Source organism: Haliotis rubra, unplaced genomic scaffold (genome assembly GCF_003918875.1).
Source record: "Haliotis rubra isolate DU_JTF1 unplaced genomic scaffold, ASM391887v1 Scf907, whole genome shotgun sequence".
Lineage (NCBI taxonomy): Eukaryota > Metazoa > Mollusca > Gastropoda > Lepetellida > Haliotidae > Haliotis > Haliotis rubra.
Window position 1 is genome coordinate 61,514 of NW_025767643.1, and position 18,739 is coordinate 80,252.

An 18,739-nucleotide genomic window follows, 5' to 3' on the forward strand; every position below is an offset into this window, starting at 1 on the left:
GATTATAACGGACAGATTAGATAGTCAAATTGGTCCTTGATCTTTACAACAATGTTTTGAAATATGAATGAGTCAGTAGACATTAATATTCACCAATATTAAGTAGTAGGAATAAAGCATCAGTAATGTACTAGTATACAGGATCTGTCTATTTTACATTTGTTGTGTGAATATAATCAATACGTGAAAGTCAATAAACGCTATGAAAAACTAAAAGCACATTTTATTCTTTTGTCAAAAATGACTTTTTCAAAATAGGACTTTTTTTCCGGAGGATTATTTTTCTGCATACCTGTCTTCCTACCCCAACAGCGATGACCGATGATGTCAATCACTGGATTGTTTGGTTCAGACTCGTTTATTTACAAACCGCCCGCTGGAATAGTACTAAATGCGGCGTTTAACAACATACAAACAAACCTATTGATTTAAACGTGTTTCGGAAAGTTACACTTAGAAATGCTTTCACATTTCACACTAATGTCAAGTCACAGGAAATAGGAAATATGTATAAACATTTCCGAATCTTGATACCTAGATATCCCGTGGGGGTTACCACTTAAAACCTAGTGGTCCCTTCCGCAAAACGAGCTCAGTGCTAAACGATAATCGATAGTCTCTGTTTAAGTATGGGTTAAACTGTTACAATCGTCTCTACACTGAGATTGATTGGAGACAGGGTACAGTACACTTTCAGCACGAAGGATAATGGTGGCAGTTTTGAGACATGCTTTAAGAAACTAAAATATGATAATTACGAACATGCATGATAACAGTTTATTCTGAGTTGGAGTGAACACACAACATATATTTAAGTCTGAATACAAACTACCGGATAGATAACCAGTGTATAGAATGTACAACATCAAAGTCTGAACATATTTTTGTTTATTAACGTTCCATTTTGTTTCCTAAACTGGAGCGAGTTTGGTTTTACGCCGCTTTTAGCAATTTCCAGCAACATCACGGCGGGGGACACCAGAAATGGGCTTCACACATTGTACCCATGTGGGGAATCGAACCCGGGTCTTCGGCGTGACGAGCCAACGCTTTACCCACTAGGCTACCCCACCGCCCCTCCTAAACTGGAAATGACTTTTAATATTCAGTATATATATAGTCGACGTTGTTCCAAATAGAATTATCATACGATGTAAGGTATTTTTTAATTTCTTCTGTTACTGTTGGAGATCGATCCATTTAAATATTTCCACAACACAATGGGACATTTACAGAGAACATCTAGTTTGAGTAAACACTATGGCAACATTATTTCCTTTCAGTGTTTTGGGGGAATGAATTATGCAATAAAATCTTTCTTTGGTAAATACTGATGCCAACTTATTCCCGCCCAGTCTCTACTGGATCAAGTTTACATTTTTATTCCCCATCATCCCCATCCACCCTTCTCGGCCCTCCTCACCCTCCCCACCCTGTCAAAATGTGAAATGTTCACCATTATAGGGTTACATGTGCTTTTCATGTGAAATCAAGTGTTATAAATACCTTAAGCAACAACGTCTGACCCATATACACGGGCATGAAAATCGAACAAAGCTTTGTAAAATATCAATAATTTCTTTCGAATTTCCCACTCCACAAGTGTGTAATTCCCATAGGGATCGAAGCCCGATCTCTCTGTCTCGTGATGAGATGACGGCAGCGGTATTCAGAGTGGAGCCTGTTACTGATACAGATATACCCCATCCATTCCTCCACGGCGATTCCAAGCTACATCAGTGTAAGGTGAGTATTACATACAGGGACTGCCGTCCCTCCGTGTTTCAGCTGACCAGTTCTCATGTCCGAGTTAGCTTATAGTGTCGTGGTCGAGTCAGGCTTATAGTGTCGTGGTCGAGTTAAGCTTATAGTGTTGTGTCCGAATAGGCTTATAGTGTTGTGTCCGAATTAGGCTTATCGTGTATGGGATGTATACTATCGTTATAATGTTTAGTGGTTGCAGTTGTTAGTACATGAAGTAGAGATCGAACATGGAAATCAATGACGGTTCTTCAATGTATGTGTGTATGTATGTATGTATGTATGTATGTATGTATGTATGTATGTATGTATGTATGTATGTATGTATGTATGTATGTATGTATGTATGTATGTATGTATGTATGTATGTATGTATGTATGTATGTATGTATGTATGTATGTATGTATGTATGTATGCCTCTGCATGTGTGCGTGTGTATGTGTGCAAATTTTCTGACGGATACATTTGACATTCATGTCACATGGGGCAGCTGTAGGCATATTATGTTAATTTGAAAAATTACTTAAGTTGGCATATATGGTCAAATTGTTAACCGAGGAAGACACTTGACCAAACCACGTATCAGTATATCAACGTTTGGCTTGATTCTGAAAGCTGATAAGATGTTCTTGTTTTTGTATTGTATCCCAAATTTCTTACATACCCGCGCACATGGAGCACATAAGTGGCTCATAGATTACCCACAGTCCTTAATACAACCAAGGTGCTATGAATGGTGGGTGTTACTAGAAGGGGCATCCTTACTTTTTACGAGAACACCTGGTGTCACCACTGGTTTGCAGTGATACATTCATAAAGTTGCCTTAGCTTTTTTTGAAATGTTCAACTTTGTTGACCACAATCTCAAACAAAAAGGCTTCGGGAGAAGTGTCACTTCTTGATCCAAGGAGCATTTGTCATCAATCGCGGCGAGATTATATGGATAAATATGAGAACACAGTACGCGAAATGCCTTACTTCCTCATTAACAAATATCCACGTGAAATGATGGGATAGGGTATTATAACAAGAAGTAGACATCGCTGGTGCATTCCCTCCTTGCTGATGTGTTTCCCTGGTCATGCGAGTAAGAATGTTTGCTCATATTGGTAAAATCAAAACAAAGTTATTCGGCCATGAAAATATAGTTGATATTCAGGTATGTCGATGAATTGATTTCTTTCAAAATGACCATTAAACAATTCCCTTGCACTGACTTGCCCACTCGACCTACACATACTTGAGACCACCGAAAGGGTCTCATCTGTTTCATACTTATATATAAATGCATAGATTGAAAGCTATATGACAAGGGCGATAACTTCACTTTTTCCTTTATGTCAGCAATGTTCCAGTTCCAGTCTTTGGTGTCAATATGCCGCTACTTTAAGGTACAATCGAGCAAGATTTTTCAACATTGATTGCAAAGTGCATCACATTCTTGCTCAAACGTGTTTGATCGGGGTTACAGAGTTCAAAGAGAAAAGCTTTCAAAACAATTTGAGGTCGACATTTGGAAGACACATTTTCAAATCTGAGGAATCTGAGTAACATGTGTAACATATAACCAGGATTACTCCGGACTAGTTACCTCAATATCATATAACCAGGATTAATCCGGACTAGTAACATCCATACTATAGAACCAGGATTAATCCGGACTAGTAACATCAGCATCATATAACCAGGATTACTCCGGACTAACATCAATAACATAACCAGCATTCATCGGACTAGGACACATAACCAGGATTAATCCGGACTAGTAACATCCATACCATAGAACCAGGATTAATCCGGACTAGTAACATCAGTATCATATAACCAGCATTCATCCGGACTAGTAACATCAATAACACATAACCGGGATTAATCCGGACTAGTAACATCAGCATCATATAACCAGCATTCATCCGGACTAGTAACATCCATACTATAGAACCAGGATTAATCCGGACTAGTAACATCAGTATCATATAACCAGCATTCATCCGGACTAGTAACATCAATAACACATAACCAGGATTAATCAGGACTAGTAACATCCATACTATAGAACCAGGATTATCCGGACTAGTAACATCCATACTATAGAACCAGGAATAATCCGGACTATTAACATCAGTATCATATAACCAGCATTCATCCGGACTAGTAACATCAATAACACATAACCAGCATTCATCCGGACTAGTAACATCAGTATCATATAACCAGCATTCCACGATTAACAAGCTAAAAACAGATGACACTGAGTCTGTTGACTCACGGTGCACAAAACATTTGCTTTCTTCATGGGAAGATCCGGGTTCGAATCCAAACAATATACTTCACCAAACCCTGGTCCCGTCGAAATTATATCTGTACTATTGACGAAAGTGGCATTAAAACTCATTCATCACCATAGTTACTGAAATGTGATATTCTTTCCAATACTACACCCTTTTTTCTTATGAATGCGGTATGGAATTAGAACATTCCAAACCTGGTTTTTTAATAAAAATTCAGAACAAAGCGCTCGTCATAAATAAATAAAGATAAATTACAGTGGCTGGAAACTTGTGGCAGGATCTATAATCGTCTGGAGGCCACATACATCTTAATAGCACACAAACGTCTGTAGTCGATTTCAAATGTTCTGTTTCCCCAGGCCATGTGAATGTCAATAGTTGCTATGAACTATCCAATTAAAACAGACAATAAGTGATGATATACCGTTTGCTTCACGCCGTGCGCACGTGGATTTGTTCTCACGTCTAGAGTCTTGAGTCGATGGAAAATATCGAGATTTCGGATTGTGTCCCAAACTTGAAGATTTGAAATCCAATTTTCTCATTACTGTATTTGTTGGCGAACAAACACCCCCCGCTGATAGTCGGATAAGAAACGGGAGGACCTGATAGGTGGGGACAGTTTACCAGACAGTAGGTTGAAGGTGAACCATCGCGTCGGTACGGGGACGGCAGTCTACTGGGACACTGCTTCAACGCTTACTGTCATCTGGACATTTCATAGCAACACGGCCTTTTTTTACGATCCTAGTAATTTTTTTATTATTAAATAAGATATGGAAGCACCATTCAAGACCGCTGTATAGTGTCTTATTAAACCGACATTGTTGGGGAACCATTAAATCCGTGGTCGAAATACAACAATACTGAGGAGGAAAATATACTATCATCATATGTTTGATTTTCAGTTTAAAATAGTGAGTTTAGTGAGTTTAAGTTTACGCCGCACTCAGCAAAATTCCAGCTATATGGTGGCGGTCTGTAAGTAATCGAGTCTGGACCAGATAATCCAGTAATCAACAGCATGAGCATCGATCTGCGCAATTGGGAACCGATGACATGTGTCAACCAAGTCAGCGAGTCTGTCCACCCGATCCCGTTAGTCGCCTCTTACGACAAGCATGGGTTACTGAAGATCAATTCTAACCCGGAAGAAGGTTTCTACGTGGTTATATTTTATGTATCTTTTTTCACACACGCAACTGTTAATGGGAAGTCATATCCTGAAGATCCATAAATAGGCTTCTTCGGCGCTTCCCAAACATATTACAGGATATGTAATTGTAATTTCATTACTCTGCCATAAATTACTTTTTGAAACATTTGCAGGATTGACTGATGGTAACACGGACATAATCCAGTTTCACAATTCAGATCTAATTCAGTTTTCAGTTACGAAGAAACCGCAAACACGGCATACTTTATTTTTCTCTTTCCTATTTCAGAAAGTGATTTGTGAAACTGACAGTTAGTTGTGCAGACTAGGAAAACACGGAAACGTGTTACACTGCCCACCTTTTCTCAGACGTTTCTTTACGGAACCTTTTTCATAATTGAAATTTGATGGACTGGGATGAAACAAAACATTAATCAGGTTTATTAAAGATTTCTGAAACATGCAGGAGGCTTGCAATTGGCGGTAAACCAAATTATATGGACAGTAACTTCATGCTCGATTTGATCAGTTTTGGTAATATATTGCAAATAATACCATAAAATGATCAACGCAACTAGTAAATGTGTACGATCGATCGTTATAAACCAGAACATATTCACAAATACAGTTAATACTAGACTGTTGCCAGACCGTTGTCATTAATATGTTCCCCGAGAGACGGTAATGAGGTCATATCCATGGTACAGTGGAGAGAGCGTCTGTTCCGAGGTTCGATCCCCAGGAGCGCCATACGGAAATGTTTAAACAGATGGTACTTGTTGATACACTACTATTAAGGGTATGCTATCTCAGTGGCTTCGTGCCACACGATGGAGGATAGAACTGCTTAAATGAGCCGACGACTAAATACACCTGCCTTATAAGCAAGCAACAACTGATCAAGTTTTACTCCATGCCTTGTAGCACAGGTACTCAACTGCTTTCTTGAAAGCTACAAAAATATTTCCATAATCCTAAGAAATCTCTGTTTAAAGATGAATCCATTGTGCGATTCCGCCTGTGTCCTAAACAGAGTCGATGGAGTAGCCAAGTTGTTAAAGCGTTCGCTCGGCTCATGTTCGATACTCCAAATAGGTACAATGTGTGAAGTAGATTTCTGGTGCCCTCCCGCCTTGGTAATATTGATGGAATATTGCTAAAAACGGCGTAAATTATGAATTATCAATAAAATGGTGATGATTCCAAACATTCACGAGGAGGAATGTAACATTTGTATTTAAATCAACAATTTCATAGTACTACAAAAGAGTTTTTGTGTAATTGAGATGTTTTTCTTTCCTCTTTACCTGTATAGCAGTGGATCATGTCTACATCAAGAGAACATCCCGCGTCCTCAACAGCCAGTTCCGCAGACATCCTGCATGAGTTCCAGAACACAATGGACGAGTTCGCCAAGGCAAGGTGTGTTACTTTGACCCATTCATATAGTGTTATCATTCATACTTATCTTGCCTTTTACGGCCCGGCATCAATTTCTGCAGACAATCGAGACTGATTATTCTCACTGTTGTTGACCTTTCTATTTCTACACATGGACGAAACAGTATCACTATAGCATGTCATGGTTTATCATAATTTACAGCATTTATTAATAATTTATTATTAATAATAAAGACTTTTGTAATGCGCTGAATTCCGCACCACGAAGGGGGCACGTTCAAAGCCCTAACATACAATCTGATCATTATTACCTCGGATAACCCAAGCTATCTGTGCGGCGCTAGAAGGTTAATAGTCTCATGACTTATTTCACCGGGTACCCATTTTCTGCCGGGTGAACAGAGGCAAGTTCGAACAAACTCACATGCCTAAGGTGACATCACATGTTTCACACGTGCTTCGTTGTGCTGACATGAAGTGTCTCAAGCTATTGTTCTCTAAACGTTTAGGTTTAAATTCTTATAATCCTGCATAAGTATCAATTATGTTTTGGTACATAGGATAAAACGATATGGTAGTCACTTGATAATTATCACGACACAGTCCGTACTATATAATTGTTTCAGGTTGTCGGAAACGTTCACTCCAAGTCCGCCCTTCAAGGTAAGACAAAGCACAGCTCAATATGGAGGAGTGATGATTTTTAAGGACTTTCACCGGAAGCTGGCTCGCAATGTCTCCGTCAGAAATTGGATGTAGTTGTCATACCGATGTAAGCTAACCTCGCTATAGACTCTGAGATTTGTTGGACACAGAGTGTTTTTCTTTGTCAATCTCGTTTGTACTCATAACAGTTCAGTTCAGATCAATTCAGTGCAATATATTAAGCTCTATATACTCAAAATATTCCACCCCTTCCCACAGAATACCAGGTCGCCGCCAAGCTGGAAGCGGCCTTACAGCCAGGTTAATCAGTACGTTGTTGACTTTAAGACTCGCTGTAGCGAGACATACAGCAACGGTTTCCTGTACCATGTGTGAACAATTGACTTGCCTGTGCATGTGTTTGTGACAGATGCCTCTACTGAAACGGGATACGTTCACTTTATCATCACTATTTGAAAGTGATTCATAAGCAAATGTTCAGGATAAAGTCATCAGGAATCATACAATCAATCCTTCGTTTAGAATAAGTTGCTTGTGATTGTGGAAAGGGTTTTGTCGCTTATTTCTGCCATTATATAGTACGTTTAGTTTACTGCAGGGCTGTACAAATCACAATGCACTACCGGGCTATTTTCTGAAACAGTTAGACTGAAAAATCGATTAATCTTTGTTTGACTGGTTTTGGAAGGATGTGACCCCGTCTTTGTCAACGTCGTGCCGTCGCCGACCGGGGGCTGCCCAAGGTCTCCGCCGTCTGTCCATGTCCACTATCGGCTGCCTCCCCGACAATGTCCAGCAGGTAAGACGACAGAACGGAGTGGGCGACATCTTTACACTCTCAACAGGCCCTTTCAAGACCTAAAGTATTCATTCAAAGGGCTGCCATTAAAAGTTTACATTGTCATGTCTTATTAGATTCCATAAGTAGAATAATTCCACAGTTGGTGATTTAATAAAATCTGAAATGTACTTAGTTAATAGGTAATGAATGATCTCTTCAGATAATGCATAGTGTTCTATAGGAAGCATATGGCGCAGACAAGATATTCTGTAGAAAAAAATGTTTTACAGGCCATACAGAGCTTCTCAATTCAGGATGGTCGGCAGCACATCACAATAGCCTTTCCACACATGGTTAAAGACTTACGGAGATGCTCCAACAGTTTTACCAAATCCCCTTTTGGACATGGACTATTCTTCCATCATGAAAAATCCTTCATCCAAGGATTTGATTCCTTTTCTACATTCTATGAAGATCGCTGGTATGTATCCTTCACGGTGCCTGTTGTTTCAAGAACGGACCGATGAAACAAATTTCATAAAGAAGCTGTGCATGTCCGTATGAACACAACCAAACTTAATTTGTTTGCCATATTTATTATTTTCCTAGTGACTGACCAAGATGCGATCAAAGCACTCCACTTTGCTAACCGATACATAATGCATAATGTACTTACGAATTTCAGTAATTGTAATTGTTTGACCCTCTTATAACACAAAGAAATCAGAGCACTGCGCACATTGAACAAATCAAGATTTACGTGATGAAATAACAGAAACATATTCTTTTGGCAAATGACGTTAATGGATATAGTGGACGGCGGTTAAAGTATTGGTGATATTGCTCAAGCACGATATTTTGATATAGCTAAACAATGCAAGGCAAGCAAATTATTTGCATTTGGTAGCTGCTAAACCAGAATTCGTATAGCTAAAAAAATAGATGTTTAAGAAATACCACTGGCAACAATGTAATTTTTGTGGCACGCATTATCTTCTCTCATCAGGCTGAAGCATAATTCTCACCGCAAATATCACTCTTTCCAAATATGGTCGGTCGGTCCCTCACTAGTTTATATCCAGCCATAGCTGACGTCATATGTATGTGTCCATCTGTTGTGCAGTTCCACGTCCCGAGTGTTACTACTGACCCTACTGGAGACTGGCAGCACTGTAGGAATCACGCAGCACTTCAAGTCTCTGCTCGCACTGCTGCTGGACACCAAGTCGCCACTGTCCAGCTGGAACATGCCGGTACGTCCACGACCTGGGGACATACGAAATCTCATACTGTACTCTGTACTTATGTACAACAAAACCCTTACGCATACGGCTGTTTCGAATGATTGTTGTTTCAGGTTTGTGTTACAGACGCCACGGCGTCACAATTGGATGACGTCATCAAAACATGTGCACAAACTGTCCTGGATATCCAAAGGGAGAATCTAACAAAAACCTACCCATCAGAAACAATGTCTGGACTGTACAAATACGTGAAGGTAATCTCAAATACAAAGTTTGAAAATATTTTTATAAAAGGCTTTTTAACTTGATTGTTGTGTGTCACTGGATTGTCTGGTCCATAACTCTCGCTTCATTGCAGACTTGAAATCATATAACTAGAATATTAAGTGTGTCGTTAAACAAACAAACCAAACAAAAGAAACACCTTAAATATAATATGCCATGCTATATTTGTTGTGCATCTCAGTGTCGTTTTGAGGATCCCTCAGCCTGTGCGTGTAATATTAAGTTGCAAAAAGAACCTATTGATAGTATATAGTATGTGTCACAAAACTGGGCTAACCGCTACCAGTGCGTCGTGTGTTTGCACTAACTTTTGTTTGAACTTTAAAGAATGTTTCTATTCAAAGGAAAACATAATATCACCCAAGTTCTGCAACTATCACACTCACTTGGAGACGTTACTATACCATTGTCTGGAGCAGTGTTCCTACACAAACCCCACCCAAGTGTTCGAGCTGATGACATACATTCAGTCAAGCGACTGTAGCGAAAAGGAATTCCTACAAGTTCATTCTTTTATGCAGGTAAGTGGTTATATATTGCTAGGTTTCACGTGTTCACTGAAGGCCAAACAGGACCTTACATGCTCAGTGAAATTTAAGATAGCTATATAACCTAGATATGAGTAAACAGGAAGGTCATGTTGTTTATTTTATGGCTAAACCAGATATATCCGTCATTTCGTAATGAACCACTCGCCCCTTTTGGTCTTCCCTTCGAGGGGCGGTGGGGTTGTCTAGTGGTTAAGGCGAACGCTTGTTACGCCGAAGACCCGGGTTCGATTCCCCACATGGGTACAATGTATGAAGCCTATTTCTGGTGTCCCCCGCCCTGATATTGCTGGAATATTGCTAAAAGCGGCGTAAAACCAAACTCTCACTCACTCACTCTTCCCTTCGAAAACAATCTCAAAACTGTCAACTTTAATCTTCTACACAGAAGTGTTGTTGAGGCACGTGTTTTGGAGGCACGGTTAGCTAATGTGGAGTTGCGTCCCTTGGGCAGCCAGAAACCCACGATCGTGGGTTCGAATCCCGGTTCGTCCCGATCATGATGTCGTAGGTTTTATAACAGTGGCAAAAAGCTTAGAGACGCTGGGCTGTTATCTCTCATTTAACTACGTTACGATCACTAGTTTACATCTGCGAATCTTCTGCTTTCATGAACTAGTCCACCAGTACAGAAGCGCCACTCCGGGAATTATGGCTGTCACTAACACGATCCCGTCTCATCTACAAGTTGTTCCCAGCCTCGAGACGGTCCCAGGCGTTCCCAGTCGTTCCTCACCTTGACATGAGGGCTTTGAGAGAATATGACTGCTTCCATAACACATCACTTAAAGACGTACTCCAGGCTGTCTTCAGGGCGCTTAAATTCTGCGTAGAGACTCCGTTGGAAGTGACGAGATGTATGTATACCCTTCTTCTCTTTCACCATACAAGCGAAGATTCTATACATTTAGTTTGTTGGTTGTGTAATGCCTCACTCCACCAATCTTTCTTATAATGCTAAGTTTAAATCAAAGAGTTCAGTGTTTTAGAACAATAAGGGATGAAACCCTTCCCATTACTGACATAGGTGATTATATATTTATCTTTTTTTCACAACTTTTAATGAAATGATAAAATACGCAAATGTGTACTTAAACTTTCCTTCTCAACAAAATATGCATTCTGTGTAGACTTTCGATGTTGTTAAACTATTGTAGAGTTTGTCATTAGGTTACAAGTATAATAAAAGGCTGTCTTGTTTAACCAAGTCAACAAACCACTATATCAATTACGACCAGAATACTGGGATCAGTCATAACCCGGAATCCATATGGGCTTCTATTTAATATAGATATGTTCTGTATATTGATACAACCCACACTGAGGCAGCACCCTATCTACTGTGCCACTAAAAGCGGCGTAAAACCATACTCACTCACTCACTCTCAAACCGAAACATGAGTCTCATTGACCTATTCAGACAATGACCTACTTTTCAGCCGATCCGAATTTTCTCGTGTGAAAGTAAAAATAGACATCACAAACAACTATGGTTACACTGAATTCCAATTCCTTGTTTCATAAGATAATGGTGTTTACAAATAAATTTAATTTAAAACTTTAATAACATCGTATTTCTATATTTTTGGCGAGGTGAAGGCAGCATGACCTTAACTAAGACGTCACAGACTGCCCCTGTTTGATGAGGTCGTAAAATGATTCACAATGCATCTGGCACACTGGTTACACCTGTTATGTACTTTTTGCGCTTATTCAGTGTAGTTCTGTAACGTACAATGTGATAGATTTAATATCAAGTCCGTACCAGACCGCCAAACGTTTCTAGCGGGAGAGTCTCGTTTTGAGATTTCCACGATTTCCAGGTTTCCGTTTGTCAGAGCTCGCTGTACGCTGCACGTGTATGCAGGGATTAGAAGGAGCGTAGTGTTGCAATATACAAGTGCTTAGATGTATCAAATAATACTGATTATCAATTATGTATCCAGTTAAATGAATTGGTCCCAAAATTCTGGACTGGTTATAGTACTAAGTTGCGCAATAGGACGGGACCCAGTCAACAGGAAACGAGACTGTTGTGTAATCAATGTTTTGACTAGTGAATATGGTTCTACACCGCTTTTAGCAATATTCCAACAGTATCGCGGCGGGAGACACCTGAAATGGACTTCACACATGCATCGTATCCATGTGGGGAATCGAACCCGGGTCTTCGGCGTGATGAGCGAACGCTTTAACCACTAGGTTATCTCACAGCCCCAGCAATGTATGACGTGAGTTATGGAACAACTGAGGGAAATGCGCACATTTTTATCAGTTTGCTAAAAAGTAGCTCAGGAAAAGACTATATATGATCCCCAGGGAGTTGAGATTGACAATACGATGTGCCGTTGAGATTGACATCCAGTGAACGAGGGAAAAACAAAGCGCCTTTGAGCAGCTGAACTGAGCTGGATATCGGCGCTATACAAATGTTAGTATGTATGCATAATAAATCATTTCACGTACTTATCTCAGAAAACGTTATGCCCTGGTGTTCAGTCAGTGTAGAAATCAGTCAACATGTGTTCCCTTACTTCCAGCAGGGCCCAGCGATGTACCACCTGTCCAGATATCATGGCGCACAGGTCACCGGCCAGCTAGGGGCGTACTGAACTCAAGATACAGCATCAACGAAGGACACCCTGTTTCGTCACCGTTCCTTTCGTTTTCTGGACTTATTTGTCCGTGGGACCCTAACATTAAATTCTAGGACATGACATGGTTGTTTTCAATGTATAGTGAAGAGCTCGCTACACACACGTCATCATTAATACACGGCGTGAGTGAGTGAGATGGGTTAAAGGCTGTCTTGTACAGTATTTCAGATATACACTGCGTGTTAATGTGAGGCCGAAGTGATGCTGTTCGTATACCTTTACCACTTGGGGTGAATCCACGAGAGAAGGTAACCTATAAGGGTGGGTATTGCAGAGAATTTTCATATTGCAATATATTGCGATGCGAAAGCATGTATTGCGATATGTATTGCAATATATTGCATGAAGTATTTTTACACAAAAAACTACTTATAATCGAGGTAATGCTTGGTTTATAGAGCAAATACACAGCAAAATCACCATGCTTGATTAAGCTTTAATAACAACTTTTATTCATGATAAAAATAAAAATGTGAATAATATTTGGCACAAATGAAAAAAGGAAATATCCGAAGATTTCCGAGTGTTACGAAGTTTTCCGAATGCAAATCAAAATACCGGTTTTCGATCAGCGTCTAGGTAAAATCAATGACAAGACTGTGTCTTACTGTACATGCATAGACAATTGGTATTTCAGGGCTATCAAGGATTCACTACCTGTCATATTTCTTGTATCAGGCTCTCTGATTAAACAGTGTGCATGGTGAACAGCTCTTTCATTAGGGAAGCTGTCTCGATTAGCGAGTTGTTAGTGTAAATAATACATTTGTTGAGCCAGGTTCTCTCAGTATATATTACTTTTGTGAGTGAGTGAGTGAGTGAGTATGGTTTTACGCAGCTTTAGCAACATCACGAGGTTGCATTGCCTAAAACACTATGACAAAAAATTGTACACTTGCTGTTAATTATATCCCATTGCTAATTGTTATTTTTATGCCACCTCCGGTCCAAGCTGATGCCATCAGTAAAACAGGAACAGTAATGTGATGAGACCCCCTGCATGCTACAGCTGTAAAAACTGACCCCGATTGGGATGAGATTGCCACACGCTAGTCATAATTTTTACCCGCACAGTCTGACTTGTTTTCTGTCCTGTGACGACCTGCGCCTAGATTTTCGAAACGTTCGTAGCCCTAAGAATTCTTAACTTTGATAGCAGCCAATGTGTTAAGAATGGGCTCAGGAAGTTTTTGGGGCTACGAACATTTATAAAATCGAGGCCCAGGTGAATAATATTATCGAGGTTGTATCAGGTAGTCCTAGTACTGATGACCATAGCATGTAGTTCTAGAAGCCTTTCACGGGTTGAATGCGTACCTGAACTTACATACTATTGGCACTGCTGGTGCTATATTTCCGACCAGAACAATCCATTCTCATTGTAGGCAGTAGGGCTATGTTTGCAGCCTGCTATGTATGTATGTATGTATGTATGCATGCGTGTATGTATGCATGGTTAGCTCCTGAACACCGGGTGTCTAATCCTCTAAATGGATAGAGATCGAGGCAGAGACAACCAGCCCGTGAAGATCTGGGTTAGAACTGATCTTCAGTAATCCATGCTTGTCGTAAGAGGCGACTTACGGGATCGGATCGTCAGGCTCGCTGACTTGGTTGACACATGTCATCGTGTCATCAATGCTCATGCTGTTGATCACTGGATTGTCTGGTCCAGACTCGATTATTTATAGACCTCCGCAATATAGCTGGAATATAGCTGACTGCGGCGTAAACCTAAACTCACTCACTCAAACAGCCATGGACTCGAACCGTTTCAAGGATTCAACGTAATGACATGAGCGTTAGAACCTATTTAAGCCATGACTTACCCTCAAAGGCCCCTAACACCTAACATGTTTCAACACTAGTCTTGCACGCTTGCACCTCGAACTCTGACGAATATGGCTATGGAATGCAGGTCTCTGGCTATATTTACATGTCCCTTTTATGTAACCTTCTCGAACACATTTAACATTCATATAAACATACCTGCCCATGCTGATGGGCCTATTATGAGCAAACACAACCCTGATCAAGATAACAGCAATTTGTTTCTATCGGTTTGTTTCTGAGAACGAGAAGTCACCAAATCACACGTACGTAGAGTCAATAGAAAAAAATATAGCAAACGTTTTACATGAATCGCACGCCTCGCCGCTCATAAATATAAATATTTAGTTGTTCATTTCGTATGACGTGAAATCGACCTGTCATCAAAGAAATCTTGGGGCTGGGGTGGGGATCTTCCGTCATTGAAAACTGGCATTTAACAAAGACAATGGATCCAATGGAGAGAGAGAGAGAGAGAGAGAGAGAGAGAGAGAGAGAGAGAGAGACACTCATTCATACACACACACACACTAATACATACACGCATTAATACACGCTGACGAACTCATACACACACATACACACACATACTCGTGTACACAGGCACCCTTAATCACAATCACTCATACACAAACACCCACACACTCTCACACTCTTACACGCACAAGTACACACATACTCTCTCACACACACTCACACGGACACCCACATACACTCATACACACGCTATCACACACCCACATGCCTACATGCACACTCACACTCACTAGCACTCATATACACCTTTACTCACTCTCTCTCTCTCTCTCTCTCTCTGTCACACACACACACACACACACACACACCACATAAATCATCAGGTATGAGTATCCCATGTATTGCTCACGACACTACGACACTGAACACAGTCAGTGGAGGATGATTGATGACCACAAACATTGATCCTGGTCCAAGTGTACAAATATTTGTCATATTCCAAGTGTTCACAGATACGAATAATTCCCTTGTGGCTTGGTAAAACCATGTAGGCTGGTTACACTGCGGGATCACAACTGGATGTAGTGTAACTCTATACTGACCTCGATGGGATTCAATTCGCAATATCCTTACTTCATATTGAACAACGTCATGTCCAGCTATTTAAAGGGAGGATGTCTAAACAACATGACAAAACGGCGTTAATCACTCATTCTTACAAGTTCCCTCACTGTTTACTCAGTCTCTCTAAATTGTCATCCAAGATGAATGTACCACATTTGTGGGATACGTTATCGTTTATTTCGACCATGGTGGAAACGGCAAAGCATAGCTACACATAGTGTCCTTATTCCGTGCTGCCCAGCTGAAACTTATGCAGTGCCTTCAATACAATCATATTGTGCATATGCATGTATATGGCTGGTCATTTTGATATTGGGACATCAGAGAGGTAGCACTTTCCTGTCGTGCTGAACAAACAAAAACATGTTTTGACAAGCTGTTGCTGTTTGATATCCTTTTACGGGCTATTTGCTGTTCATTATGATTTTTGTCGGTTGCCCAAGATTTGTTTTGAACAGAAACAACCGATCATGCCCTTTTATCAACAGTCATCTATATGTACACAATCGAAGTTGTCCATCAAACTTAAGTTTGTTCCGACCATACTGCAGTAGTATTCATATTTTTTTTTACCAATTCCAAAAGAACATTTTCTCAAGCAAAACTTTAGCTCGATGTTTCATTTGCTGTTGTATACCTTTACCGGTATTTATTTAGCATATGCTTTTTCCCTGGCGTTGATGTTTACCTTCATTAGAACTATGTACTTTGTGTTGTCTTAAGACGCGCCCTTGGGGAACGTAATGAAACATGCGCCTCCATGTACATCAATACATCACCAAATGTAAACATAATTACGCCTTATGTCAACAACGGACAAACGAGCAGAGTGTTATGAAACCATCTGTTTCGCAAAGTGTATGTAATCTGTTTGAGGAAACTGAGCATTCAGTCACCAAGATGGTATCATTAGTTTCTTAGTTGTAAGGAATTGTTGACACAATCGAATGACGCACTGTAGACCAATGAGATATCTGAAGCATCCCTGTAAACGCTGGCCACTGCCGCAGGTGAACACGCGGCAGACTGTCGAGGTGTTGGTATCGATACGGAGGACATTCACTCACCTACACTCAGACCTGTGACTCAAAAACGATCATTATATTTAGTGCAGACTCATGGGTTTCATGTTCTTGACAGAAGAAACAGAACATTCACATGCAGGTATCTGTATCTGTTAAATATTAGCTCTTCTAAATATGTCATATATTCTCAAGGGAGGAAACAGAGCGTAGGTTGCATGTGATTCAAAAGGTGGTTTTAAGGCGTTGTGCACCACGGAAGGATGAAGTTTGTGGGTGTGGCTGCACTTACATATTTCATCATTTATACCAACATCTCTTGGGCCGAAGATCTTGACCCTGACAATGGAAACGTTTCTCTATACGCCAATTTTACCTGTGGAGGACGATGGTCATGTCAGCATAGACCCGACTACCTCGATGATGATAAGCAGGCGTTCTACCTTAGAGACAAAAATTGTGCTTGTGATTCAGTATGCCACTATTTTAAAGACTGTTGCTCTGACAGTATGTACAACAATGAGTCCATCTCCCCGGCACTTCAAGCCATTCCCCGCAATGATGTGCTATGCCTACAGAACCGATTTCTCTACATATACAGTCAAGTATACCAAGTTGCAACATGTCCTGAGTTCACGAGCCCCAATGTGTCAGAGCCATGTGAAGCTGATAATGCAGATGAGTCGGACATCATGTTGATGGTACCCGTCACAGGGATTAACTCAAGGATGCTTTACAAAAACTTCTACTGTGCTGTGTGTCATCAGGAAGAATACATGTTCTGGATACCTTCAGTCGAATGTGGTTCTTATGAACCACTTGGACTGAACGAGACGTCAACCTTCAAGGACACCTTGGATAACGTGAACTGTCGGGTGAGGATGCTTCCTCCTGACAACCATACAAATTTCCATCCATGTGATACCGACTATGATCCGGAGATAACATGTCTCCCACCTTACAACGAATCCAAGCTAAACCAACTTTGCCAGTCATCAAACGATGCTTCTGAGTTGGTGTTTTCCAAAACAATTCCATATAAAAACAAATACTGTGCGCAGTGCAATGACAAGGAGCCACTTTGCAGAAGCCAATTAAAATTTTCACCGCCACCAATTCCAAACTTGTACTCGTTTTCTGTCTTGTTTGACTTAAATACTGGAAGTGAATCTAAGAAGGTGGGTGTGATGGAACAGAGAACTGAAACGCTGGAGGTAAAAGACAACACGTGCAGAAACAATGAAGTGTATGACTTGTTCGTGGAAAAATGCAGAACTGTCATGTGTAATCAACCCTTGATAGTTCAAAATGGTAAATGTGTTCTTCCAAATTTGAAGAAGCGTACACTCACAGAATTGAACAATGTATCAGAACAATGTGCAAGGGTGAAGTTAAACGAAAGTGAATTCACATTTTTTGATAACAGAACACTATTTGAAATTGCATCGGGGCGGCATTTTGGTGTAAGCGAATTTTATATCAATAATACATTTGCGTATGTTTGCACCAATTTTACCCAGAATTCAACGCAGATCGCACACGTACAATCCTTTATTAGCTCCCTGTCATATTCTTATGCTCAGGTAATTGTAACATTTGTATGCATGCTGCTATCCCTCGTTGCTCTCTTCACTACAGCTGTAGTATATTGTTCAATATCTAGCCTTAGAAATTTGCCCGGGAAATGTCTAATCTCTTTATGTGTCTGCCAGTTTTTAGCCTTCCTTCTATTCTTGCTATCACCTTCTGCCGAACCAAACATCGTTGCTTGTAAAGCAGTTGCCATTCTTCTACATTATTTCTTTTTGGGTACATTTTGCTGGATGAACGTTCTGTCTGTCAACATATTCTTAACATTTTCAAAAAGCTTTGTGAACGCGAGTAATCAGTCAGAGAAAAGATTTGTAAAATATTCTCTTTACGCATGGTTTGCACCACTACTTCCGGTATTGATAGCAATCATAGTGGATTATCTGCCCTTTGATTCCGCACATG

General features: G+C 40.3%; 1 protein-coding gene across 1 annotated transcript; it reads left to right on the forward strand.

The window, feature by feature from the left end:
• Positions 1-1,663: 1,663 nt before the first annotated feature.
• LOC124264072 lies at positions 1,664-13,033 on the forward strand. Its single transcript, XM_046698791.1, has 10 exons — positions 1,664-1,746; positions 6,525-6,631; positions 7,237-7,273; positions 7,965-8,075; positions 8,348-8,538; positions 9,181-9,310; positions 9,415-9,555; positions 9,931-10,107; positions 10,754-10,991; positions 12,675-13,033. Exons 2-10 carry the CDS (start codon positions 6,534-6,536, stop codon positions 12,842-12,844), a joined length of 1,293 nt encoding a protein of 430 aa, XP_046554747.1. The 5' UTR covers positions 1,664-1,746; positions 6,525-6,533; the 3' UTR covers positions 12,845-13,033.
• Positions 13,034-18,739: the final 5,706 nt, after the last annotated feature.

Bases quoted from the DNA above. Each gene is read 5' to 3' on its own strand.
- LOC124264072 (XM_046698791.1), top strand. From the start codon at position 6,534: ATGTCTACATCAAGAGAACATCCCGCGTCCTCAACAGCCAGTTCCGCA. The intron at 10,108-10,753 runs GTAAGTGGTTAT...TTCATGAACTAG, and splicing joins AAGTTCATTCTTTTATGCAG to TCCACCAGTACAGAAGCGCC. The intron at 10,992-12,674 runs GTATGTATACCC...CCTTACTTCCAG, and splicing joins TCCGTTGGAAGTGACGAGAT to CAGGGCCCAGCGATGTACCA.